Raw genomic sequence first — 21,468 nt, 5'->3', positions numbered from 1 at the left:
CCCAAGGTGAAATGTAGGGCAGAGTAGAGGGGGATGCTACAATGTGAAGTTCTTAACCACATTAAAAATTATCTGCACAGGTAACTGCTTTAAATTCATCTAGATCATCAGTAGTGATTGCCTTTACAGAACTGTGAAAGTTGGACTTCTCTTGCTCTCCATACCAAAACAGACATTTCACCAAATAGCAACACATTAATATCATGTATTTTCAAAGTGTGGCAGCAGTGGTTTATTCCATAAATTCTTAAATACCTCATTAATTGATTTTTTTGGTGGGTCAGATCAATTTTATTCACAAATTCCCTCTGGATTTTGAATACAACCTTAGGCAGCAGGTCTGTGATTTGAGAGCCATGAACTGTGTCTGCAAACTAATTCCATACAGAGATGGAAAAAAAAGTCATACACCAAAATTGTGGGTATTTATTTGGCATCCTTATTTTGCCTAGACAAAAAAAAAAAAAACCCAGCTCATAAAATAAGGTAATAACATTCTGGCTGGTTTATGAGACATTTACCTTGTGCCAACCTTTTAATGGCCATTTTCTCTTCTTCAGCATGAAACCTTCATGTTTGTCTGGCTTCTGGACATTGGTCTGGCCTATTTTCAGACCCTCTATGATTTCCCAGCTGTCAGGTTCCTGATGAAAAACCATGAAGACACATTGATTAATTAATTTTGCACACACATGGTAAAAAATTGCATTTAGGAGTGGCACAAATTCTTCAATGCAAGACAAAGAGGAGGAGCCAGGCTTTTAAATCAACCTATTTAGGTACCAAACTACATGGTCACTATATTATGTCTAGCTGTATCTCATTTAAAACTACTAAATACAAACATTTTCAGATGTCTAACCCTTACCAGGTAAGATGCATAGTAAGAGTGCCCTTTGTGATATTTCTTAATTATAAAGAAATTTAAATTTTCTGATCTTTAAAGTACAAGCTACATTGGTTCTGGATGCCCCAGTTTTTCATCCAAATCAGAAAAACTAGCAGAAAAACTAGCAGAAGATGTTGCTTTATTGTTGATTTTGAGTGTAGCTAGTGATAATCTTCAAAGGCATTTTATGGCAGTTTCACTTGCTAATTGAGCCTTCAGAAATCTGCAAAAAGGTTTTTTTTCCCCTGCATTCATTTTCACTGTATTATGAGAAATTTATAGGAAAGCTAACTAATTTTCTCTCTAGAGAAAAACAGAGGAACAGTATCATTCAAGATACAACCAGTTGTATGCCTTTCATGGAGCCAATTAAAGCATATTTCTGGTATATATCACTTGTTTTGCATGGTGACTGGTGCAGCTCAAGCCAGATTTACACTGTAACCGAGTGAACAGGTAAAGAACAGTGTTTTTAAAGAGAAAAAGATGGAGTAATATTTTCTCTTAGAGTGTATTTCTATCCTCTTGCTACTACTGTAATTAAAAAAATTCTGCACCAGTTTAAAAATCTCTTACTGCCAGATTCCTCAGACTATGTTTTACTAATTATACTTTACAAAGCTGTAAACTTGCATTTTTTCAGCTGATCTGTCATAACTCCTAGCAATGTTATGAAAAGTTAACAAGAGAGGAAGGAGGTCATATAGCATCAAATATTTAAAGGGGAAAAAATTGTCTCCATATTTCCAACAAAACTGTTCAGAGCCAAGTGCTGTCAGTCTTTCACAACACCTCCAAATAAACTACACAGCCCTGATAACATCAACATTACTATTATGAAAATATAGTTGCAAAATAACAGCAAATTTCAAAACTAAATTTTGAATAAGGTCTTGGTATTTTAAGAAGGGTGAAAAGCTCTATCCCAAATAATAAATACAGCCATAAATTATAATAGAACCCTTTATTCAGCTTAGTTTCCCCTGAATAACCATGAACTAATTATCTCATTGTCTGTAAATCCCCTACTCAAAATGCAGCTTTATTTTACTTCCCCATGTTTTGCTTCAATGTTCTATTTCCATTCTACAGAGGAAGCACATATGTATTATTTTTTCCCTACATGGGAGTACTTGGCACTTGAGGGGGACAAATTAAACTCTAAGTCATACACCAGCAGAGAGTCTCTGCATCTCTGCCAACTGATTCTTCACCATATTGATTTCTCCTTTAGATGATCAGCTGCAGGCATAAGTCTTTTATCTACTAGATAACATCAGTATTGATTAATTCTCAACTAGAAACCACACAATCACATATAGCTATTCATTTAAACAAAAGACCAGCTACAGAGGGATAAAATGAGTAATTATTCAGTACAGTGAGGAAGGATACTTGTCTCCTGCTGCATCAGTGCCACAAGCTGTTCTTAAAACCCTCCTAACAATCCTAACTGTGCCTCATCCCACAGTTTTGGTGTGTTGAGATATGCCCAATACAAAGGCCATTATGAAGGAGAGACAAAAATGGGGAAAAAACAGAGTGAAATTGATACACTTGAAGAGTCCTCATCCAGGGCCAGTTCTCAAGCACAGCAGCAGTATTTTAGGACTTCAGTGATTCCACAGGTATTCCATGAGACACTGCCCTGTGCAAAGCAGCATCACTGGGGAAACACAATCACAGCTTTCAGTCCCTGACTCTGCACATGCCCGTTGTTTGGGGATTAAGGGAGCCACTACCAACTGCATTCTCAAGTTTGGACTGCATAATATTTATTTTCCAAATAAAAACAAATAAACCATTTCATTTTCCCTGGATGATCAGAATGTTTCCTTTCAAAATTGTTTACCAGGTCTGTTTCAAAACTTACAGATATTTCCTTTCAGATTTTTATTTTCCACCAAATATTCCATCACACCTCACCTCAAAGGTGAGGTGAGGAGGGGTGAGCACCCTCAGCTTTTCTTTTGCACTCTTATTTTCACATCTGAAGTATCTTAAAATGAAGCTTTTTTATGTGGAATTAGACTTGTTTGGAATCACTTATTCCAAACTAAGCAATTTACCCAGAAAGAAGTTGACTTCAAAACAACACACACAAGGCTTCACTTTTTACGAGGGTGATGTCACCCCTGCATTTGCATCCTTTGCTCTGCCTCAGGAAAGAAAATCTCAGCAAGAGCTTTTAAATTTCAAACTACACACAAGGAATGCATTAGGACTTATTTTTTTTAACTAATATTTATTGACAGCAATTTTAGATTTGGATATGATTTGCTCTACCTTAATAAGAGGATTGAACTGGAAAACTTCTCAAAGTCATAGAATCATGCAATATCCTGAGATGGAGGGGTCCCACAAGGATCATCAAAGTCCCTTCTAGCCCCATTTTCTAAGAAAGTAAAATTTGTTCCTGGGGCCATCCACATGAAAAAAAAAAAAAAAACCCAAACCAATCCTTAATTTTGTTAATATAACATCTACTAAAGATAATTAGCTCTTCTTACTCCTCAGTTATAGAACAATAAGCCCCAGAGCAGACTCACAATATACTCAATGGTAGAACCATACAAAACACTGTCCCTGAAGTATTAGTCAAACTACTTTGTAACTCTAGAGGAAAACTCACTGCCCAGACTCCATCCCAGGCTTTTGCTTACCTTGGATAGAGAGAGATGATCACTTTCAAGGAACTGCTTACTTAAAGAAGGGTCTGTGCTTCCTGAAGAAGCCTTTCGCTCCAAAATATGAACACTCTAAAAAATAATTAAAGACAACATCGTGGCTCAAAACATACAAAATACTACCCATCCATGACTTAAATGCAAATGGTTTGCCTTCAGAGGCAATATACTTCTCTTTCTTTATTACTGGGTTTTTAATTAATCACCCTTGTTTAACCTAGAAATGATGGTGAACTAAAAAAAAATAGCCAGGAAAGACAAGTAATGCAGTTCTTACCTCTACAGAGATTCCAAGTGCTCCTAACCAGACCTATCATGTTTTCTGTTAATATACAAGACACTGAATGCACATACTCTGCAGTCAGCACTACCCTACATTCACATTGCAAAAAATATTACTGCCTCTAAAATATTAATTATCACACCTTAGCATTTTGTTATTGGCTTCTCAGCTGAGAAAATAATAACGTGCTAAACAAATGCTTTTAAATTACAGGTATTAAAAAAATTTGTTATTGTGTCTCAGCTTGGGCTTGCTGGTGAACATTCATGGAACACTGTGATCCTAAACCATTGCAGCTCTTTTTACATATGGCAATACTATACAATTTTGCTTCTTCAAAGCATTATAATAAAAATGAAATACACAATGTCACAACTAGTCCTGAAAAAACTGCTATTCTTAAAACACATCTAAACATGTCTCTCCATTTTCCAGAAAATGGAAACATGTCTTTCCATTTTCCAAAACCTCCTACTTTATAAAAGAAAAAGCATTTTTGAGAAAAGAGAAAATTACCACTACCATCTGCATTTCATTCTCTGGTGAAATTTTGCTACATCTCACCCTACTATTTGGTAAGAATTCTACCACAACATGTCATTAGTATCTCTTTGGCATAAAATAAAGCTACTTCATTTCCAGGACATACAGCACAATGACAAACTTGCAATTGCAATTACCCTCTGAGAAGCATATGTTTTTCTCAGCTGAAAATGCCAATTAAGTTTTGTTCACAATTAAGCTTCTTTACATTGACTAAAGAAGAGATTACCCAGGTACCAGCAGCAGCAGAAACAATCAGGAAATAACAAAGTACATATAAATGGCAGTGTAAATATTATTGTTTATACAAGTTATTAAGTACATAAAGGACCATAACCAAACTAAATGAAAATAAACACAGCTATTCATTTACATGCATATATATAACACAGACCCAATCTTGCTGCAGAGCAACACACAGACCTTCATTGTTCTCTTTCAAGTTGCAACTGTGAATGAGAATAGGAAAACATGGGGAGTGTCTCTGTTTTCAGTGGGCATTAATAAGCATCCCTACCACCATGCAACAATAATCAGCATTTATTTTCAGTTACTTTTAATTAAATTTTACAGTGAAGAATGTGGAAATGCAACAGTATTATGTTACTCCAGGGCCAACCACCAAAATGCTTTGCTATTTATGCTTGAAAAACTGCTTTTTCAAAGGAAGTTCAATCTACTTATTTAATCCAGTGTATTTTACTAGTCAGATGATGAAAAAAAAAGTGTATATATGTAGCACAAGTGTCTATGTTACATGTCAAATAATCTAATTTGAGCTGAGAACCAGAAAGTTCTTAATGATAATGATGAGCTTTCTCACCGAGTAAAGGAAATGCTACTTATGTGCATAGTATGACATTTTAACAATATACAAAAGAACCTAAATCTGTTCCTCCAAGGAAGATTAAAATGTCTCTTGATTAGCATAATCAGGATGATTCCCAACTTTCTTGCCAGTTTTGTCTGGCAGGCAGGAATCCATCCATCCTGAGATGGAGCAATGCCCAACACAGATGTTCTGAAGGTCTCATATGTAGCAGCTGGTGCAGTTTGTTGTTACATAACTGCAATTTCATTTTGCACAACATTTAGAGAGGAGTAGCCCAACAGCCCTTAGCTTGCCAGATTTCCAGTGACATTTTCAATTACATGATTTTAAGTCAGGAAGGTTTTGTGCCTTTTTGTTTTTTAATTAGCCTTCAGTCATTACAGTTCCACTTCAGTTGAGAAATACATTATTAGCCAGCAGCACTTTAATGAATGCTAACTAATTCAACTATTTGTTTGAAAATAAGAAAATGAACACCTTTTAAGTAAAATTGCCTTCTTTACATTCCTTACTTCCAGGAGTGTTGGCTTGCTGTCTATAGATGTTTGCTTTTCAACTCTCTTTACTCAATAACACTGATACAAGACCATTTCTGTAGATTTGTGACATGTCTCTAGCATAAAACTAAGAGGCCTTACTTGGTGCAAATTGTTTTCCATTAAAACATATTATTTTTCTGCAAAATTACAGCTGGAAATCACACAATTGCTTGACATTTTGAAAAGCAGCTAATTTTACAGTGCAAGAGTTTAGTTATTCAGAATCAAAGAAATAAAAATTATTTAAGTCTTGACATTATTGTGAAGGGGTTTTTTTTATTGTAACATGAAAAACAGAGTTGGGAAAGAAGCACTAAAAAAAAAAAGCTGATAAGAAGGAATAAAGAGGAAGGTCAACAATGTTTCTGGGGTTTATTTATAATCAAACAAAAAAAATTAATAATAATCCATTAAACTAGGCACATCAATCAACATGGTACTCTTATTCCTCTCATCCCAAAAATACAGACAGGCAAAATCAACGTTGGCATTGCTACATTCCAGATTCCCCTCATATTTCAGGATCACCACTATAGCTGGTTTCTCTTGGAAGAAAACACCAGCACTAGCAAATTTTGTGTGCTCTTGAAAACTAATTTAACATAATTCCAAGTTTAACTCAAATTACTGTGTAATTCCATTGCAAAACCTTCATCCTAACTACAATCCTTCATCTTTATGATTATCCACACATACATTACCTTGGTGGCACATATTTGCCTCAAAATACCCATAGCAAGCCAACACACGGGGAACACAAATGTTTTCTCCTGCAATTTTCCTTTTTTCCCCAAAGACACGAGGGAGAAGGAAATTCGTGGAGAAAATAAAACAGCACTATGATGTTGCATCATATTTTCATCTTCTGTGGAAGGCAAGAATGGAAAACAGATTTTACAATATCCTTCCATGTATCTTGCCAACTTCTTTTCTCACTTTGGAGTTTAATGACTCATACAGCTCGTTATCCTTGTTTTGGCTGGGACAGAGTTCATTTTCTTCCGAGTAGCTGGTACAGTGCTGCGTTTTGGATTTATTATGAGAACAACATTAAAGGCACAGTGATGTTTTGGCTGTTGCTGAGTAGCTCTTACCCTAAATCAAGGACTTTCCGGTTTCTCCTTCCTTTCTGGTAGAGGCCAGAGAGGAAGTGCATGAGGAGCTGACAAGGGCATGGCCAGGACAGGTGACCTGGCCTGGTCCAAGGGATATTCCATACCACAGAACACCAAAGCCAGTGAATAAACTGGGGGAGTTGGATGTGGGAGGGCAATCACTGCTGGGAGATGGGCTGGGCCTTGGCCTGCAGGTGGTGAGCCATTGTACTGGGCATCACATGCCTTTCTTGGGGTTTATTTCTTTCTCTCCTTCTTGTTCTTTCTTTCCCTTACAATCATTATTATATTATATTTCAATTATTAAACTGTTCTTATTTCAACTCTGAGGTTTTCCCTTTTCTTTCCTCTGCTTCTCCTCCCCATTCCATGGGTAGTGTTGGTCTCTATCAGAGACCAAGAGGTGAAGACCCTAATTTAACTTTACTGAATCTGACTTCCCATTAAAAGAAAAAACATTCAACTGTTTTCACAGGAAAGGCAAGGAAAGAAAACCAATTTTGAGCAAGTAGAGACAGTAAATCCAGTGAGTAACAAGTCTGAAACTCATGCCTCTCCCTTCTTCTTTGCTGCTTTTTTACTTAACGGAATGAATTATATTTAATGCAAAGACATCTCTATAATTTACAATTTATTAATTTCCAAGAAAAATACAAACTGGTGAGGATTTTACCACTAACATTGGACGCAGACTCTCTGTAGTTCAGAAATGTGCACAACATGCGGTTAACAGTTAATTAATTAATAAAAAGGATCTGGTGGATCATTTTGCTTGTTCACAGCATCCTAGCAATCTCCAGCTCCCATAACCATGGGGCCTAGGCATACACTGTCCTTCAACAGCAATTCAAAATAGAGCTTTTCTGTCTGGGTTTCTTGTGTTGTTTTTTTCAATCCAAAGTACTAGTGCATCTTTTATTAGTTGCTAGGCACTGGAATTCTTCTTGCAACCTAACAAAACTGTATTTTTACTTGAATTCCATTTAGCATGAAGTGCAATGTTTAATCACTTTCTCTCAATTAAAACCACACTATCTTCTGGTTATCTGAAACACAGCAGAAGTAGTAAGGTAGACACAGATTTGACTGCATACATGCCAATTTTAGTACCTTCTAAACAAGCTGTGATACATGCCGAGTTAATCTGCAATATTATTTGCAAAGGGAATAACCTTGAAACTTGCTTTTCTCTTAGGCTGCTTCTTAGCCAGCTCTGGCTTTCCTCCTGTTAATGTTGGAAGAAAGACAGATTCTTCAATATAATTGTGAGAGAAGAGTCAGTGCAAAGCAAAACAACCATATCTCATCAATGTATATGTCCTTTCTGTCTTCTAGCACAGTTTTTAAATTTTTATAAAGCAGTCATGGTCCTATTCTTATCCTCAGTCTCTTCTATTGGCACTGCTCCATTGCTGTTTTCAGCAATCTCAGCATCAACTAAGTGACAAATGAACTTAGCAATACTTTGTAAATAGCACACACAGTTAACATTTCTTTTTCTTCTTGTAAGACATATTCATCTTGTACAGAAATGAACTTAAGTGCAACATTTTCTCTTTGTAACCTTTTTACTGAAAGATAACAATATATAAGATGCAGTTCTGTAGCATATGAATAATACTTAGGTATGTATGTCTACTTCTTTCCTGGGATATGCAAAGTAAACCCTTCTTGTGTAACAGAAATGTCAAGGATTTGTTAGCTCAGGAGCTCTCTGTCAGCCCTTTCCAGAACTCCAGCTTTGGATTGTACTTCATGCCAATGCTTTTAGGCTCTGGCAGCAAGGAAGCCTTTGCTTTACAAGGTAGTTTTTGACAAATTCTGAAGAAAAATAAGCTCTTGCTCTCATGAAGAGCTTCTTGGAGGGAATCATTAGCACAACTGGATAAAGTAGAAAAGAGCTATCATTGTACCAGCAACCTTTCTTTTGCCAGAATGATGGTTTGCAACAACTGCCACGTCACAGCCTGAGTGTTAATGACAATCTTCTCCCTTTGCACTTATCTTAAGATAGCACAAACAGATAAATTTACAGTGTCTGACAGAGAGAATTCAAATTTTAGCTAATGATACAAAGCTTTTATTATGATTATTGAATGATCACAATTAAAAGGCTTGATATTTTGTTAAATAGTCTCAGGCTACCAGTTAATTTTAATGATGCTGACAGGGTTTAAAAGAAAAAAGGGAGGAAAATAAAATTACATACATAAAATAAAATAATTCCTTGATATGTTAGGTTTTTCTGCAAATTAAAATATTATAGACATGAAAGGAAGTCAATGCTAACACAAATGATAAATGAAGAAGCTGGACCTCACTTTAAAAAGTGCATAGGTTCAGAAGAAGAAAGACCTTTCTTCCTGTGACTGATTCTCACTTCTTTCTGTAAGCTACTTACTTATCCTTCCTCAATAGCCTTTAAACTTCAATTTAGACAGTATAAAAATATAGGAGATAGGAAAAAGAGAGGCTGAAAAATTTTTAATCCGATTTTTTTTTACATTAAATATTATTCTACTAGGGGAAAAAAGTTTTTATGTAATAATTTCATTTTCAATTTCAGGGTAAAGTATTTAATTCAAACAGGAACACAGAATGTCAAAACAGCAAATAGCATTACTAAGGCACAGTTATCTAATAAATTTGTATATTTTGCATGTGGATAATCCCAATCACACATTACTGTCTGGAAAACAGAAGCCTCCACATCATACCTGCCATCACCCTCCCTCTTCACCCTTGTGCTTTTCCTCTCCACTGAAGAAATGAAAATAAAAATCATGCTTCTCTTTCTTCTCCCCCATTTGTTTCCCAGAAATCCCAAATGACACTTCATAAGAGTTGCACTTTTTCCTTCCAGATTCATGTGTGTGTGCTGCACTTTGAGTTTTTGTATTCTGAAGGAAAGGGAGACATGCTTATGTAGGACATGTATGCATGAGGGAAAAAATGAGACAAGAGGAATGCAAAAGTGACCATGTTCTGAAAACACCACCTTAAATTATCTGTCATAATTTGCATGGGTAATTAAGCTTTTATGAGAGCAATTTCTCTGGTTTTGTAACAGAAGATAGCTACAGGCACCATTTCTAATCAAACTGACATATTTTTAAAAAATAAATCTTTCTTCACAGCCCACATCTGAACTTCAGCATTCTCCATGCAACCTGTAAAAACTCCTAGAGGTAAGTGAGATAGCAGTGTTTATGGAGCTCAGAGAATATGTACACACAGAGCCCTGGGACAGCCTGGTATGAATGCTATCACTGCCTCTCCTTGACTGCTCCAGACCATTTTATTTCTTCAAAGCTTTAAGGCCAAGTCTTTCTTAATAAGAGGCAGCATCTCCATCTATTAATCTCCAGGTCTGTGCTCCAGATCTTGTCTCTACACCACTATAGTATCACCAAGGGCAGGAGCAGTCATGATCCAAGCACGGACTGCAGAGGCCCATCCTGTGCACATGGACAGATGTACTTCTTCTGTTTGCTGTCTATCTCTTGGGTAAATTCTAGGCAGAAAGACAGGCACAACATGAAGGACATCTGCTGTGTGCCTGCAGGCTAGCTTCACACACACACATACAGAGCCAGCCTGATGCACCCAGGTGTACTGGGATCCCGGGCACGTGCTGCTGCCAGTGTATGCCAGCAGCCTTCCCACAAGGATTCCCAGCACTGCAGAATGTCTCATACTTTCAATGCACCCATCAGCATCCATACTTGGGGGTCTGCCTCACAGCTGGGATCAACCTGTACCTACTCCCTCCCAGTCTCACTTGCAGGGGGCCCCATCCCATCCCCAGACAAACCTGTAGTCCAGAGAGCTTCACGTTGTAAGATTAGCCAGCTTCTGATTGTGTCTAGTGTAGACATTCACTCACCAATCTTATCACTTAAATTCTAAAAATCTTACTGGTCTGAAATTTATGATTTCATTTTTTAAAAGTGCTATGGCATTGAACCTAAGATAACATTCACATGAGTATTATACAGCTTGAAAAGTTACATTGCTTCAGACATTTTGTCAGATGCTGAAGTAAGACTCACTACCTTCTAAACCTAAGGAAAATTTTCACACTCTTATCAAGGGCACAGGAAAAAAATGTTGTAGAGTAGCAGCGACTAATCAATTTAAAGAATAATTGCATGTTTTTGTTAACAATTTTGCCATTTCATTCTTTGGCTCCCTCAGAACATTTGCTTGCTCCAGTGAGTTGCTGCCTTAAAGTACTCAACACTTCCTGCTCTAATCCTGCTTCAATAGTTTTATGCAAAGAGAGTTAATTAGGAAAGCAAGCAAAAGAGAATTACATCACTGTAACAACAGTACTTGGCATTTAATAGCCTCTTTAGTTTGAAACTCTCATAAAGATTAATAATTATTATTAAAATTATTCTCACAAACTACTGCAAAATAAAAAAGCTTCTAAAAGTCTATGCTTTGCCACAGAGCAAAGCTAGGATTATGGCTGCATGTTCTCAGGTCTGTACTATGTCTACCAGACTGTCCATCCTTGCCTTTCTTTTTTGAAGTCACTGAGAGACAGGAACAAGTGGAATTTACAGGTAACCAACAAGAATATTTTTTCCCAGATGTCACATCAGGCTGAGAGCCATGAGCAAGCATGTAGGCTGCTACCCACTTTCAGAATTAAAAGGTACATAAACGTGCTCAGACATCTCTTGCACATGGAATACATGAGGTTATGTCACATCGCAGTCTTGTATGAGCAGCACAGTTTAAGCATCTCCAAAATGGTGATACCCACCTTAGGAAATACCACTTTCAGGAGACCATTTGGACAATTAAAATACAGTGCTTACAAAAAGCTAAGTAGGCATTTTCCAGGGCAGACCTTTAGGCAAGACCAGAGCCTTGGAATCATGCTCTGCTTTTAAATTTCATGGCCAGGTAAACATTTTCAGCCCAAGCTCAGTCCTTTGTGAATCCCTCGCGTACACCCCTTCTATTAGTCAATACTGCTTGTGCAGAACGGAAAAAAAAACCTCAACCCAAAACAATCAACAAGCCATATTAAAACCTGAAAAGCAGATCTCTGCTCTGGCAAATCTTTTTTCCTCTTCCTTTAAAGCCCCCACCTTTCACTCTTTACATATGGCTAAAAGACAACAGTCATTTGAAATATGAAAGCTCTCCAGGTAGACAGGTTAAAGCACAAGGCTAAATGCAATAGGACTAAAAGTTTTTCTTCTTTTGGGATTCATGTGTAGGAAAAGAACTGAGGATTTGTTGAAAAAGCAAACTGGTAAAGAAAAACACAAAAAGAGTGAGAGAATGTTGATCTCCCCCATAAAACACCAAAAAGAAAATTAAGACATTAGAAGAGAACTCACACTCAAAATAGAAAACATTGCTATATCCATTTTTACATCATGTATTAGCTAGCCTTTAGGTGATGAAAATTCAAAATCTCCCCTTTGTTCACAATTTCAATATTATTGCTCTCCTTCTGTATGGAGAGTTCAGTAGCCTGAGGTCAGGCTCAATTTGCCAAACTGCACATTATTAACCCTATGATGTATTTATTTCTTTCTTCTCAGCACAATATTACAACCCACATATTGCAGAGAATATATAATGTATTACAGTCTTCCTTATGAGCTGCATACTTAGTCAAGAAATAAAATACAGAATATTCATAAAGAACTTACACCCATAAAACTGAATAAACAAGATATGATTTTATCATATTCAGCTGTACTTCTAAGAGTTGCTAGTTTTCCTCCATTTTGCTGTGAAGCAGTATATAGCCAGAGTTTTCAGAGTTTCCTAAGAGATGAAACACAAGAATCTGCCTTATCAGTATGGCCCACAAAAAAGGCTATCAGAATTTAACTTTTTATGCTACCTTTTGTATGAAGACTCTTATTGACAGTGTAAGTGACAGGCTTCATGCTTTGCAACAGTTCCACAGAAGGAAAAGCTGTTGCTTCTCCCTTCTGAAATATTCCTTATCACGGGTATCACAACTGCCTTGCCATCCTGTCCAACTCAGGGGTTAAACAAAACGGGCTCTTTCTGGGTCTTCTACTGTCTAATCATCCAAATTAAACACACTTTAATGAAAATGAATAAGAAACATCTGAAACTGGTTTTTTAGTTATTGTTGGCTTCATTAGTCAATTAATTTATCTATTTGTCATGAAGCCTGCAAATTGGCAATGTCAAAGCTTTTGCTGACTGCTAATTCTCTTATGTGACGTATATTCTACAAATAAAAAAAATTACATTAAAATGCCAGCAATATATACAGCATGACATTTTCCACTCTCCCTAAAATGATTTATCATAGTCATGTTCACATTCATTCAGCCTCCTGTACCACAATTTATTGGGAAACTGTTCCATAATTGCTGGTATGACTTTGACAAGAATTACAGGATGAGAAGGTTTCAATCATTAACCATCTAGAAATGTCCAGTGTTATCCTCACATGTGACAATAAAAGCTTCATTGGCACTTCATCCAGTCACATCACTTTTCATATTCCTTTATATTACCAATTTTCACTGGCTGCTCTGAAGAGTCCAAAAATGCAGCAAGACAGAATTTTAAAGCCTTTTCAAAGTAAAATCCAACAGCCCCTGAACCAAAATCCCCTACCTCCTAGCTATCTTTGTATTTGGGCAAAAGCCTATGAAAACCAAAACACATAGAAATAATACTACAAGCAATGAAAGAAATAAAGAATACAGTTGCTACAGTGGATGGTGGGATGAAATGGATGTTTTACTGCATCTACATGCAGAGAGGAAGTGTGCATGCTCCTTTCCCTGGGTACAGCACCACTGCAGTTCATGCTGCATTGCACGCTGCAGCTCCGTTTCTTTCTGCAGAAGAAATTGCTCACCCATTCATTCTCCTGCTTTAACACTGAAAGAACTGAGGCAAAAAAACAAACACCTCGGAGCAGCCCTTCCAGCCCACATTTACATTCCTAAGTACTCATTAAGCACCATCACACTTTATGGGATCCTTTGGATGCATCACACCATCAACCTTTATAGCATTATTTTAAAGTCATGCTTCATGTTTCCATGATTAAATATAGACTTAAAGTTAAGCATCCATTTCATTCTGATGACAGGTATACCTTGCTCTGTACCGTTGCTAGGGTAACAGATGTGGTAGCCATTAGATTTATGGTAAAATGTATTCCCAGGAGGTTTTTGGGTTTGTTTGGTTTTTTGTTTTTGGGGTTTTTTTGGTTTTTTTTTTTTTAATTCCTAGTTGCATGGTTGTGTCAAATTAATTACGAAGAAAACTCAGCTCTTAGCTGACACCAGCAGCTCCTGCAAGCCTTACATTTGCCTTCTTCGGGCTTAAATGTAGGAGATAAAACACACAGATGCTTTGATGCTTTAAACAAATGATATCAAAATTCTTGCTCCAGATGGAACTAATGAAAAATTAAAAGGTTATATCCTAACCAAGACTTAATTAACTAAGTAACAGCTATCCAAAGTCCAGTACACTGTGAAAGGGAAAATATTTATCACCTGTGAGAAAATACTTTTTGGACCTACTTAAGCAATCAAAATTATTTAAAAATTCTATACACATTTCCTGCCTGTTATTGAGCATACATCAAAATTCTTCTCCTGATTTAACATTTTAAAAATACCTTGTGGTGAGACTATTTACATTCAAACCAGTAAATTTTACAGTTTTCATTAAAAACTCTTGGGTCTCAAAATTTTCTTAAGAGGTAAGGAAAGAAACTTCCTCAGCAGCAGCTGAGAAAATAGTATCAGAGCTGCCATACAAGAAGCTGGGAAAATATTCCTAAGCCAATGATTTTTATTTGAATTTTTTTAAATTATTTGCCCCTTTTTCATGGATCACAGTTTTAAAACGCATTTGTTCTAAACCATTTTTTCTGTATCAACCTTTGTATTTGTAAAATGTATGTGTAAGAACTTTTCTGAAATCTAGTAGAGAGCTCTGATATTTTCTGAAGTGCTCCCACTGATATTATGGCCACACTGTACACCCAGCCCTCAAAAAAACCTCACAGGAAAGCTCAAGTTGTCTTGAGAAGAATTAATACAGTCTTCATCTCAAAGAGATCCTGGAAAATTACATCCACACAAACAAGAGTCTCTTAAAAATGGAAGTCCAACATAACCGGATTAGTACTCTATGAGGTAGTACAATCAGTGTTAATTTGTAGTGAAACAAATAATGTTTAAAACATTAGGTGCTTACAGAAAGGATGAACAATATGGTATTTAAATTGAATTACCACTTCCTAAAACAATAATGTATCTCTGTTGTTGGATTTACAAAAAGAGATATTCACAAACGACACAAAACTACTTTAAGCAACTGTAGGCTCATGCTGCCAAAGAAGCCACTTCCCAAAAGACTCCAGAGCATGTTTCCTACTTGTCCATGAGATTATGTACTTCCTGTTCCAGTGCCGTACACAGTGCCCATGTTGCTTCTAAATCTTTTTCAAGCCACTTTAGGAAGTGGAAAAAGTAAATTCAAAAAAATCAACAATTTTTGGCTGTAGTGCTATCATCCAATGCTGTAAGCAAGCAAATCTAGAGCTAACAAGAACAGCCACATTACAGGAATAAATCTACCATCCCACCAGATGGTACCAACAACTAGAGTATTTCCTTACCTGCCTCCTGTCTCTCTGAGATGATGATGAGGAGGAGGCACTTCTATGTGATGGAGTGGATGTTTTGTGAGCTGGAGATATACTCTTTTCCTCTGAACTCATCTTTGCAGCAAACTTGTATTAATGATCTTGTGCTCTTATCACTCATGGACAAAAAGGCAGTGGATAGTCTTCTGCATCCTTCTGTTTCACAGTTTATGGACAGCCAAAGAGGAAGTCAGTCTCAGCTAAACTCCACCTTAATAAAGAAAAATGTGGGAGAAAGAATGAATGAACATACCCTCGCTCCAAAGTAGCTCTGCAGCAAAGAAATCTGTTGCCTATTTAATCCAACACATCTCCCAGTCTTTTACTCCCCTTCCCAATAACTACCCAGCACAAATACAAATGCATTGTTCTGCATTCTCACAGAAGATTAAAGTGGTATTATTTTAAAAAACCCTAAGGAAAGGCTTAAGTAATTTACAGCAATTCTCAGGCAAAGTTTAAAAACCCTTGATAAGGGGGTATTATCCTGCATAATATCATTACATTATCAAGTAACTCCTCAGGCCTTCCCTTCCATATAGCACAGATACCACTGAACACCCCATTATAAACAGTGCCTCGTAAAAATCCTGCAGTTAGATCAAGAGCTCTGCAAGTATTTTAAAAAGCAGGTGCCTCTCTCAAAGGTGGTGCCGTCACCTGCAGTATCAAAGGCTTCACTGAGGCAGGGGGAGTGCGTGGCTGGGGGGCCATTTGGCTGCTGGCCAGGGCTCACCCACCCCAGTGCAGGGGGTGTTCCCTTTTCTGTTTACTCAGCCACTGCTAGGTACGCTGCTGCTTTACAAATAGCAGGAAATTTCCACCCACAAACAGAAAAACAGATACTTAGAGCAGCACAGAGGATATTTGTGTTAATAAATAGTCAAACACTACCTGTCAAACCCTATCAAAATGCTGCAAGTACATCATGACAGTTCAGGAATGGCGCTACACTTCTGCATGTTTAACAGATCACCGTGATCTTGCTTCAGCTGACTGATACAGAGTCTGATCTTCCATTAACCTTGGATAAAATTGTTCCCTGAATGAGATGTTAGCTTCAGGCAGATGACATATCTTCTCCACTGCCCTCCTAATTTTGAAATAGTGCCCTTCCACATTCACTGTGCTGACAGCACACCAAGGGTCAGCACAGAACAGCTAGCTGTAGATGGGTGTGGAGAAAGGTGCTGTCCTGCATCATGTTAAATCAGATCAGGACAAACATACATTAACACTCAGACATGACTGCACACTCAAGAATTGATGCCATATTAAAGACAAAACTCTAGCTTCTCCAAACTACAACAGATAACCATGCAAGAATATCATCCTGAGCCCAGATACTCACACATAGGCAGCTAAATAATTATTTACATAGTGCCACCAGCTTCTGAATACTGCACCCTAAGAAAAATGCTCCTGCTGGAGCCAAGATCTGTGATTACTCAAAACATTTTCTGCTTGCTGAATGGAATTACTTCAGTTTATTAGTTACCACTACTTTTGCAGTATGAATATCATCCATATCTTATGAATGAGCTTCAATCTCCATCAAGGAGACTCCCATAGAATTACAAACCCACATATTACACACAGAGGCCACACAGCATCCCAGTGAGTGGGAGGACATGGTTGTTCCATCAGCAAAGGCTGCCCACACTCCCTGAACATCTTGGCAAATTCTGTATTCTTTTCAGGATAACAAGTTCCTGCTAGAAGAAGCCTAACAAGATTGGTTATGCTGGAGCTGCCAAAGCCAGCTACAACAAGACTAGAGGCTGCAGGAAGAAAGAAACAAGCTGCACAGCACATTTGTTTCAGAACTTCAGAGAGAAAACCTAATGAAGACGAACCCAAAGAAAGGCTTTTCCTTTTATCCTAGCATACCAGGGGACTGCTGGTCTAGTTTAACAGCATTTTCATATCCTACAAATGCATCAGGGAAATTTTAGTCAAAGAGGTGTACCAACAGGGATATCTCAAGGTCTATGCAATTTTCATTTAAATCAAAAATGAAATTACAAAAATCAGAACATAAATATAATCCTAGTTCACAGAGCTGTGCAGAACACTTGAGTTATTTGATAGGAAATCTGCAGTCATTTTCAGCTATGAGGTCACTGAATATTTTTTTAGCACTGAATATTTTTTTTGCCTTCGGGCAAATAAAAATCAAGCCCTTTTTAAAACATCTGATCTTCACTCAAGTTGACTCAAGTGGAAAAATTTATATTTAGTAATAGCACAGAAGGACAATGGTCTGGCACTTCAAGTGTGTTCTGAAGGCTCCCGGAAGCAGTAGATGCTATTGTAAGAAGCAACCACAATGCTAACAAGCAGTACACAAGAAAAACTCTTCTGTAAACAGCTGCCAAGTTTGGGATTCTGTCAAGTATGGACTTTTTCTTTTTGAAAGGTATTGAATAAAAGTAGTGGCTTGCACCTGAACCAAGCTCCACAACGGTTCTGTTGTGCTCTCCAAGCAGTAAGAGCTGAACCTAACCAGCAACTTGTTTGAACCACACTGACTTGTGACCACAACAAAACAAAAAATGCCAAAAATACTAAACCACCCCCCTTCACAAAGAAAAAGAAAAAGAAAAAAAAAGAAAAAGAAAAGAAAAAGAAAAAGAAAAAAAGAAAAAGAAAAAAAGAAAAAGAAAAAAGAAAAAAAGAAAAAGAAAAAGAAAAAAAGAAAAAAAGAAAAAGAGGAAAAGGAAAAGGAAAAGGAAAAGCAAAAGGAAAAGGAAAAGGAAAAGGAAAAGGAAAAGGAAAAGGAAAAGGAAAAGGAAAAAAAGAGAAAAAGAAAAAGAAAAAAAGAGAAAAAAAAAGAAAAAGAAAAAGAAAAAAAAAGAAAAAAAAAAAGAAAAAAAAAAGAAAAAGAAAAAGAAAAAAAAGAAAAAGAGAAAGAAGAGAAAGAGAAAGAGAAAGAGAAAGAGAAAGAGAAAGAGAAAGAGAAAGAGAAAGAGAAAGAGAAAGAGAAAGAGAAAGAGAAAGAGAAAGAGAAAGAGAAAGAGAAAGAGAAAGAGAAAGAGAAAAAGAAAAAGAAAAAGAAAAAGAAAAAGAAAAAGAAAAAGAAAAAGAAGAGGAAAAAGAAGAGGAAGAGGAAGAGGAAGAGGAAGAGGAAGAGGAAGAGGAAGAGGAAGAGGAAGAGGAAGAGGAAGAGGAAGAGGAAGAGGAAAAGGAAAAGGAAAAGGAAAAGGAAAAGGAAAAGGAAAAGGAAAAGGAAAAGGAAAAGGAAAAGGAAAAGAAGGAGAAAACATTTCTTCTTGCCCTATTTCACAGCAAATACAGCTTCAATACTAAACCACTATTACTTATACATAGAAATTTCTGATTAATAAACAGTGCAGTTCAGGGTTAAAAGTCAAAAAAAGACAACTGGAATATTTGCGAGAACATGACTTGTAAGCGCAGCAAAAAAAAAATATGCAAATTAGCAAGAGTTAGAAGAGAGCTATTTCTTATTGTTCTTGAACACTGAATTTGTATTCTTTCTATATTGCTAAGGGTCTGTCTTCCAATTTTTGCTTAAAATTTGAGCAATAGATCTTTTTTAGAGCATGTTAGAAGGAATAAATCTAGCAGAACTTACGTAAAGAGACGCCATTCTCTCTGCAACTATGATTGAAGCAAACAACTAGAAATCCAATTTTTGGCCAACAAATTGAACTTACCAAAATGAAAATGATGCTTTTGAAACATTTTTAACAGGCTTTTTCCATCAGTCACTGGCAATTTTGCTATTGACTTCAATGGGTACAGAATCAAGTTATATACCATGGTAGTATGTTTCTAGAGAATAACAGAAAATCTAAAAACACATACAAAAACTATGATGATGGGTTTTGGATGAGTGGAGATGATGCATTTGTTCTGATACTGTTTCCTGACAAGTATAAGGCAAATTTTATTATCCCTTTACTTCACAGCAAATGTATCCTCTACATGGAAGTACTTTAATCAATTTCATCGTAAATCAATCGGAAAAAAAATAATCACATAGGCAAGGGTAACAGTATTGCCTGTTGGTTATTCATTGCTGTATATCCAAGTAGTATCAACTTGTAGGCTGCATTTTGCACACACCAATTAAATCACCCATGAGCTGCTCAGAACCACCTGTCACTTCAGCACCATGAGTGGATTCAGCCCAGAAAATATGACAGGGCATTGGCCTGCTTGAAAGTTGCTTTATCATGAGTTCCCAAGGCAGGGCATTCATTCATTGCTTCTAGCACACAAGAAGAGACAGATGGCCTAGAATGCAAAAAGCAGACACTGAAGAGAGATTTGGGCAATTCAAAAGTTTAGTGGCCCACCTGGGAGTTTTGTCCTCAACTTCTTTATGTTGGCATCTCAACTATTTTGAATTTAGAACATAATAATTATCTACTGGTTCTGCAGTACATTGTTTTTTAAGTTCTTATTTTTTATGTAAGGTGATGTATAGAGAAAAGCAATATGCCCAAAGTCATGGAGAGAGCAAATCTCATGAGCAAAATGTGCAGTGAGACCTTTTAACTCTGATGCATAAGGAAAAATACCTTGTGCCATGATTTTAACATACTCCAGATGAGAAAAACACCTATACCTAATTCTATTCATAAAGGAGCACAAATTTACCATATAGGAACGACAAAAAGAAATTATTTAATATACCAAAGGTTCTTTATTGTACAGTTAAGAAAACATTTGTACTTTCTTAAATATCTGGAATTGAATATCTCTTCTATAACTAAGAGCTATTCTACCACTTTCTTGCACTTTATCTCTACTATATTTATTTGTTAAGCTAGAATTGAAGTCAAGGTATGGTTTTCTCAACATTTTTGTGCTGGATCTCAATTGTTAAAACTTATCTGGGCCTGGGGGGCAAAAAGCTACAGATTCCCCATTCTTCATCCTTTCTGTACTTCAACTAAGATTAAAATATTTTTTTTCCTATACAGTTATTTTTATCTCATTTATTCTCAGTTCATTAGTGGTGTGGTTTGAGACTTCCCTCCCACACCCTCTGGTGTCCTAAATCAAGCACTAAATAGATCCAAAAAACACTTCATTCTTCATTTCTTTTCTGTCCTCAAAGGGTTACTGTCCTTTTCTGTCTAAATAATCAAAGCAAAATGACACTTCATTTTTCATATCAGAAACCACTAATTTTTACACTAGAGAAATTTTGCTTACCCAGAAGTCCCGCTGTCTGTCATATGAAACAAAATTATTTCAGATGCATTAAAATAAATGACCAATCCACTAATGAGCTGTGGAGTGTGATTATTTTTATATTAATACTACTAAACAGCTTGAAAGACAAGGAAGCACTGAGACCTACTTAGTGATTTCTCATTGCCTTTTGTCTTGGGTTACAATGCTTGATGTATATCTTTAAAAGTATTTCCTGGAATTTTGTATATTGAACTGCTCAGTAGTGTCAAAATACTGAAGGAGACACTGAATATCCGTGCAAAAATTCATTACTCTTCATTTTCTTCAATGAACGAACTACATTTTATATGAGGTTGCACAGATTGTCATTATTTGAAATTTCATTTTAAAATTGAGTATTTTTTTTGCTACTGGTTAAAATTTAAAAATCAAAAAGGAGAGAGGGAGTAATGAAATGGAGAAAGGTTATTTTTACTGGGGAGAAAAAAAATTTTTTGAATTACATGAGACAGTGCACCAGGGAGTAAATGGGGCAAAATACTAGCTGTATAAGCTGCACAAAATAATTAGGTGACACAGAGCAGAAAAGCAGCATGTGGAATTGAATATAAGCAAATTAAAGGTAGGAATATTTGGCTATCATGCTTTAGAAGCCACCGCTGTATGGCAAGTCCACTGACACTGAATAGGAAATCTCTGTTCTGTCCCATATTCTAAAAATG

At 36.5% G+C, this 21,468-nt stretch overlaps 1 protein-coding gene across 6 annotated transcripts in view; it reads right to left on the bottom strand.

Annotated features, from left to right (window-relative positions):
* OSBPL6 (oxysterol binding protein like 6) overlaps positions 1-21,468 on the bottom strand; it is a 90,423-nt gene that overhangs the window by 30,096 nt on the left and 38,859 nt on the right. For all 6 annotated transcript variants that reach the window (XM_068195989.1, XM_068195992.1, XM_068195991.1 and 3 more), the window contains exons 2-4: positions 15,548-15,785; positions 3,553-3,648; positions 522-644 (exon numbers count right to left, since the gene is read on the bottom strand). In XM_068195989.1, the coding sequence (XP_068052090.1) occupies positions 522-644; positions 3,553-3,648; positions 15,548-15,649 (321 nt within the window). In that variant the 5' untranslated portion in view covers positions 15,650-15,785. The remainder of the gene's footprint in view (positions 1-521; positions 645-3,552; positions 3,649-15,547; positions 15,786-21,468) is intronic.

Source organism: Anomalospiza imberbis, chromosome 7 (genome assembly GCF_031753505.1).
Source record: "Anomalospiza imberbis isolate Cuckoo-Finch-1a 21T00152 chromosome 7, ASM3175350v1, whole genome shotgun sequence".
Taxonomy (NCBI): Eukaryota; Metazoa; Chordata; class Aves; order Passeriformes; family Viduidae; genus Anomalospiza; species Anomalospiza imberbis.
Note: the sequence above shows the minus strand (reverse complement) of the source record. Positions and strands in the feature narration are given on the sequence as shown.